The 7,087-nt window shown below is 50.0% G+C and overlaps 1 protein-coding gene across 1 annotated transcript in view; it reads right to left on the reverse strand.

Annotated features, from left to right (window-relative positions):
- The window catches only part of ANKS6 (ankyrin repeat and sterile alpha motif domain containing 6), a 65,360-nt gene extending 58,494 nt beyond the window's left edge, over window positions 1–6,866 (reverse strand). Inside the window, exon 1 of the mRNA XM_077140187.1 lies at window positions 6,502–6,866. Within this exon, the coding sequence (XP_076996302.1) occupies window positions 6,502–6,848 (347 nt within the window). The 5' untranslated portion in view covers window positions 6,849–6,866. The remainder of the gene's footprint in view (window positions 1–6,501) is intronic.
- Window positions 6,867–7,087: the final 221 nt, after the last annotated feature.

The raw sequence follows: 7,087 nt of genomic DNA on the forward strand, positions 1-7,087 counted from the left end.
AGGAGAAAGACCACAAGACCACTGGTGAAGTTACAGCCCAATATGTACACCGAGCAAATCTGGCAAGGAGCTTCTTCCGTACCAGCACCGGGCGGGAGGCCTCAGCCTGTCACAGGACTCGTGGCCGAGCATTAGTGGCTGCGTAAGCTGGGAGCAAAGGCTCTGGAGCCACCTGCTTCAGCGTGAGTTCTGATTCTGACACTCTCTAGCTGTGTGGCCTTGGGCAACTAACTTAACTTCTCTGTGTCTCAGTTTCCTCATCTGTGGAATGGGGACGTAGTAGTACCTACCCCCTATGGTTTTCTGTGCATTGAATGAGTTGATTCATTCAAAGTACACAGCATGGATGCCTGGAACAAAGTAAGCATTCAACTCAATAAAATAAATGATATAATAATAAATAAAAATTTTAAAATCTATTATTTTAAGAAAAGGAAAAAAACACTAATTACTAAGCAAAAATGTAACCTTTTTTTGATATTAAAACATGTACTAGAGACCAAAATGCAGTCTAGGCACAGGGCTTCAATAGCCTGGCTGAATCCAGTGATGGGCTTTGAGCACACAACTGGAAGGATGAACAGATGCACACTTCAACAGAAAGTGGATGCCTGGAGCGTTGTGTTAAGGAGGATTCTGAGGTTTACCTAGACTCAAAGAGAAAGGGCACAATTCTGGAATGTGCGGCCACTCGTGTGTGTTTCTGCCCTGCAGAAAGTCTCCCATGCATATTACTTCTCAACACTGAGCTGTGCCATGTACCAGGCAGAACGCCCAACCCAGCTGGAGGCAGATCCCAGGAGAGGCATCGTTATCACCAAGTGAGGGCCTGGAAAAGTTAAAGTTCCAGGCTCAGCCTAGACTCAACACAAGGACCAGAGGTGATTCTAATCCTCTCCTTGAATTCTCACATTCTACCATATCCTCAGAGGAATAAATAAGACAAGACCCCATCGTCAACGCTCCCAAAACAGCATCTGTGAGATAGCTGAGGATTAGAGGGGAACGTGACCAGCCCAAAGCCTAAGGTTTGGATAGGGACATTAGACCCCAAATCTCAGTTCTTTTCACAATGCCAAAGTTACAGTTGAGGAAAGTCCTCTAAAAATGTAAAATGACTATTACTTAACAATCAAAAGAGCTTATGTTAATTCTCCCGAGTCTTCTTTGCATCAAGAAGGACAGAAATTAATTTGCCGCAATTACTCAGGCTGACCATCCAGCAGATCTTGTTTAATATCAAAGGTCTCTGAGATAACCTTGAGGCACGTCAGGTGCACGGATCATGGACCCCACTCGGAAATGCACCCTGGGGACTCAGGAAGAGCCCCTCTGTGCTCAGTGGGAATCCAGAAGTGAAAGACAATTCCCACCCACCCCCAAAGGTTCCCAACCTACCGTGCAAGAGAACCCCTTGGGAGCCTCGACTCCCAGAGCTTCCTACCTTCTAAATCAGAACCGCTAAGAAGGGAACTCTGGGATCCGTCTTTGGAAAAACATGCTAGTCATAATCAGATAGCACTTCACACCCGCTGGGAAGACGAGAATAAAAAAGTCAGGCAGTAACAAGCATTGAGAAGGATATGAGACCCTCGAGCCCACACGCACTGCTGGTGGGAAAGGAAAACGGTGCAACCACAGAAAACAGTCTGGCAATTCCTCAAATGATTAAACATAGTTACCACATGACCTAGCCGTTCCACTCCTAGGTATATTCCCCAAGAGAAATGAAAACCTATCTCCACACAGAAACCTGTGCACGCGTGTCCATAGGTGCATTATTCACAACACCCAAAAGGTGGACGCACCCCAAGTGTCCACTGACTATCGAATGGAGAAAGGAAATGTGCCGTATCTATACCCCACAATACTATGCAGCTGTAAAAATGGAATGAAGTTCTGCTACACGCTACAACATGGATACCTCTGCATCAAAAACATGATGCAAAGTGAAAGAAGGCAGTCACGAAAGTCCACGTATGATGATTGCGTTCACATGGAAGTCCAGGGTAGGGAAATCTACAGAGACAGAAAGTAGATGAGCGACTGGCTAGGGCTGTGGAGGATGGGGGAACGGGGGTGTGAGAGCTTAAAGGGTACAGCGGTTCCTTCTGTGACAATGCAAATGTTCTAAGATGAGTTGTGGTTGTACAACTCCGAATATACTGAAAATGAATGAATTGTATACTTTAAATGGGTGACTTGAGTGGCATTTGAATTATATCACAATAGAGCTGTTTTTAAAAAGCATCCAGTGACTGTGATGTTCAGCCAGGTTGGGTCCCACCCAGGAGAGCCACTGGCTGTAAGGCGATACACAAAGGATACTGTGCAGAGGCTTTTCAGGGGCCAGGGAGCAGAGAGGAGAGGGCTAGCCTGGCGGGCTTCCCGGAGGAAGCTGAGCTGGGAGGAAGAGGGTGGTTTCCATGAGGCAGGAGGGGATGAAGGGTCCTCCCTGAACGTGATTAAGGCGTGGGCTTTGCAGCCTGGCTTTCTGGTCCAAACCCCAGTCCTGCTCCTGGCTGCCTATATGCTCAGGGGCAAACTATGTCATCTCTCTGGATCTCAGATTCTCACCTGTATAGGAGAGGTGGTATTCTTGGTACCTAGTAAGTGCTCCAACAATATTAGCCATTAAAAAAAAAATCATTCCATTCTACATATACAATCAGTAATTCTTAATATCATCATATAGTTGAATATTCATCATTTCTTAGTACATTAGCATCGATTTAGAAAAAGAAATAAAAAGACAACAAAAAAAGAAATAAAACGAAAATAGAGAGGAAAAAAAAAAAGAACATGCAGGGAGACACAGAAGGCTATGAAACCACCCTGGCCACAGTTTAGGAAACTGGGGATGGGGTGTGGGAAGCAAGAAAGAGGATGTGGGAAAGGTCCCACCACGATAACCTCGAGGGCACACCTGGAGGCAGGGAGCACTGGGAGGAGACGCAGGTCAGGTCTGAGATGAGGCTGTGGGGAGGAAGAGAAGGGTGTAGACACAAGGACTCCCATGGAGACAGGTGCAGGGCTGAGTATTTACCTGGAGTCGTAAGCCTGGGAGGGTAGGTGGTGCCACTAAGAGCAAAAGGGCACCTTGGAAGAAAAGCCAGTAGCCCAACAAGCTTTACATTCACACCAGGGTGCTCTGGACAAGCAGACAGGTGTCTTAGGACAAAGCATCTCAACACGCAGGGAGGGGCACAAAACCCTACAAGCAGGCAGCTGCCACGTTATCACTGGGCCATGTCCCCAAAGTTATGTTTGGAGGTTGACTGATCTAAATTGTCCAGGAGTTGGGAAACAGGAGGCAAACCTCAGCTCTGCCCCATGGCTGGCACACCAGGCAGTAATCGAAAACAGTATATGTGAAAATAATGCAGAGTAAAATGTGGCTCAATTTAACACAAATAAAATAAGATTAGCTAGAGCAACAGGGTAACACCTAGAGGTATGCTCAGAGAGATGATTTATTATTGGGCTATGATGAGAAAATGATGGGTAAGAATGTTGTGGTTTTGAAGCCTTTTAGAAACATAACTGGCTCATACAAATGGAAAGATGCTCTATTTCACTCACACACGCACACACACACACACACGCACACGTAAATCACAGCTACCCTGAGATACCATCGTACTGGCAAAAATCCAAAAGTTTGATAACACGCTCTGCTGGCTGTAGAAAAGCAGGGGCTCACCCATGTGGCTGGTAAGAGGAACAACTGGTTAAAGGGTTGCAGGGGCGGAATAATTGCTCAAAGGTGCCCCCACTCTACTCCTAGGAAGCTGTGTTACGTTACATGGCAGAAGAGGGAGGAACGATGCTCAAAAGCTGCCCTTAGATGGGGAAACAGGAAGCTTATCCTGGACTAGCAAGGTGGGCCCCCAGTATTCAGCCAGGTCCTTTAAATGTGGAAGAGGAAAACAATAGTGTCTGAATCAATGAAGGAAATGTGAGGACAGAAGCAGAGGTCAGTGACTGCTGCTGGCTTTGAAAACAGGAGGGGGCCACAAGCCAAGGAAAAGGAGACCTCTAGAAGCTGGAAAAGGCAAAGAAACGGATACCCACTTGAGCATTCAGAAAGGAAAGAGACCCTCCCACCACCTTGATTTTGGCATGAGGCCCATTTCAGACTTCTGCCCTCCAGAACTAAAGAGGATAAATTCGTATGGTTTCAAGCCCTCAGTAGTGTGACCATTTGTCATAGCAGCAACAACAAACACAAACACTTTATACGGGTGGTTCAGTGGCAGAATGCTTGTCTGCAATATGGGAGAGCCAGGTTTGATTCCAGGCTGTGCACCCCTCCCCAAAACAAACATAGGAAAAACACTTGTACGGCGAGTGACCCGGCAATATTCATCAAAATTACAAAGGACCACATTCCCCCTTTGGAGAATTTCCTACAGATATCCTTGCCCGTGTGTGAAATGGCATAGGCACCAGAATTTTCACTTTTGCACTGAGTACAATAGCAAGAGACTGGAAAAAACTAAAGGTTCATCAACAGGGTACTGGTTAATTACCAAACAACAGAACATCACGTGGCTATTTAAAAATGAGCAAGGGTTTTATGTGCCAATATGGAAACATTGCCAAGGTATGTCAAGTGAAAAAAAAAGAACACTATGCAGTATGTAAAAAAAAAAAAAAGGAGGGTGGGGTGGCAGATAACAAGAAAAATCAAAATCCTATCTGCCGTATATGTATAAACCGGTGGCTCTCAACTGGGGGTGATTATGTCCCCCAGGGACATGTGGTAATGTCTGGAGACATTTTTGGTTGTCACAATTGGGGGAGAGGGGTCTTGGTGACATCTAGTGAGCAGAGGCCAGGGGTGCTGCTAACATCCTACCATGCAGAAGGCAGCCCCTACACAAAGGGTTATCGGTCCAAAACATCAATGAAATTGAGGTGGAGAAACCCTTATGTAAGAAATTCCAGAAGGTTATATACAAGAAACTCATGAGAGGTGAGCAGGTTCTAATAGATAAGGAACAGGATGAGAGACTTCACTGGATACTTTTATGTGTGTGCATGCATAGTTTTACATTTGAACCTTATGAATCTATTATCCAAAAATTACATTTAAAATGCTCTTAAGGGTTATTATCACACTGCTTTAATTATAAACTTTTTAAAAAGTGGCTGGGATTCCAAACACATTTTCTGTAGGAATAACATAAACTTGGTGTGGGAAACTCTTCCCCTCCCCTTTACTACCTGCAGACTGTGAACTGTTTCTCCATGATGCCCGTCCCATCAGCAGGCAAGACAGCTCAGATCTGTCCCATCCGAAAACTGCTCTTTAGACCCCAGCAAGCCTCCTGCCCCCTGCGGAGCAGAGCTCACCGGGAAGCACGACCACACACTTGCGTGTGTCCGCGTCCGGTCACTCCTCCCCCGTGGCCATCCTGCCTGGGTCCGCACCGTCCACATAGAAGCTCTCCCCCAAGTCCTCCAGCCGTTGGCTGCTGTTAAGGCAATCCATGTCATCTCTCTCCCTCTCTGCAGAGGCACTGATGTCCACACTGTCACTTCCCTTTCAAATCCCTGACTACACCTTTCTCTGACCAACCTTTAAATGCCAGGGTTTTTGCTGGCTTCTGCCCTCATGAAGTGGTCAAGAGCGGATAGGCTCTGGAGTTAAACATCCAGGGTGCAAACCTTGGCTTCCCCATTTGATAGCTGTGTGGCCTGGGGCAAGCCACTTCAACTCTGGTCTGTTTCCTTTTCCATAAAGCGGTGCTAACAGTACCCAACACTTTAGTGGTGAGGCTTAAATGGGCTAACACAGGGCTTGCACACATGCATTTGACAGATAAGGTGGAGCAGAGTGTTTGCAAAACGACAGCAGTTATTCCCCTCTCTGTAACCAGACGCTGGGCAATGTGATTTTGCCATCAAGTGGTGGCATTTATGAACCACTCTTTGAATCCGGCGTGGCTTTGTGATTTGCTCTGGCCAAGACAATGTGGCAGAGGTGATCAGTGTGCTTCCAAACCAGATAACCTGCCGCAGTCGTGTGAGCCAGCCCGGGCTAGCCTGCTGGAGCGCGCAGAGAAATGCCTCTGCACAGGCCTCCCATTACCCCGTTCTCATCGCCCCCCCCCCACCCCGACTCCTGTTCTGGTTAATTCTTGCGCATCCTCAGGACTCAACTTGGATGTACGTTATTTCTACCAGAAACCCCCTTGGTCAGTTGCCCCGGGGTTCCCCTCGTTTGGCACCGGCGTGCCAGCTGTTTTCTGTCCCAGGCCAGGGTGGGGAGATGAATTCTTAAGAAACCCTGGTTGCAAAAAGTAAAGAATGAATGCCTCTAAGATTCCGAAAGTCTCTAAGATTCCGTTCCCAAACTCTGAGGTTCTGTTTTGAAAAGGCCCATGTTTGTTTCCCGAGATCCTGAGTTTGGTAGCTCTGAACCCAAAGGGCTCCCAGCTTTAACCCCCTTCGGGAGTCCTGGACTCTCTCCCTCTCGGCGCCCCGGGCCCTCACCTGGCCGCCTGCATGAGCGCGCTCCAGCCGTAGTGGTTGCGGCTGTTGACCGAGGCGCCGCGGCGCAGCAGGAAGCGCACTAGCGGCTCGTGGCCCCCGGCCGCGGCGAACTGCAGCGCCGTGTTGCCCGCCTCGTCCGAGCAGTCCACGGGCACGGGCGCGCCGGCCGCCGCCCCGGGCCCCGCCGCCTCGGCCCCCGCCGCCTCCGCGCCCGCCTCGGGTTCCGCGCCGCGCTCCGCCGGCTCCGCCGCCCCGGGCTCCAGCAGCCGCCGCGCCGTGTCCGTGTCGCCCTGGTCGCAGGCGCGAAGCAGCAGCTGGAAGGCCGGGGGCAGCCCGCCCTCGCCCATAGCCGCCCGACGCCCGCGCGCGCTCCGCCCCCGGATACCCGCGCCCGCGCCCCCTTCCGCCCGCCCGGGGCGGGGCCGCGCGTCTGCGATGGGCCGGGCGCGCGCCGGGAGGCGGGGGTGGAGGCGGGGCCGCGCGCTTACCGGGTGCGCGCCCCGGGGAAGCGGCCACGCGTCTGCTCTGCGGCGGGCGTGGGCGCGCGGGGAGGAACCCGGCCGCGTCTTCCCCGCCGGCGGCCGGG

The sequence above is a fragment of the Tamandua tetradactyla genome, chromosome 2 (genome assembly GCF_023851605.1).
Source record: "Tamandua tetradactyla isolate mTamTet1 chromosome 2, mTamTet1.pri, whole genome shotgun sequence".
Lineage (NCBI taxonomy): Eukaryota > Metazoa > Chordata > Mammalia > Pilosa > Myrmecophagidae > Tamandua > Tamandua tetradactyla.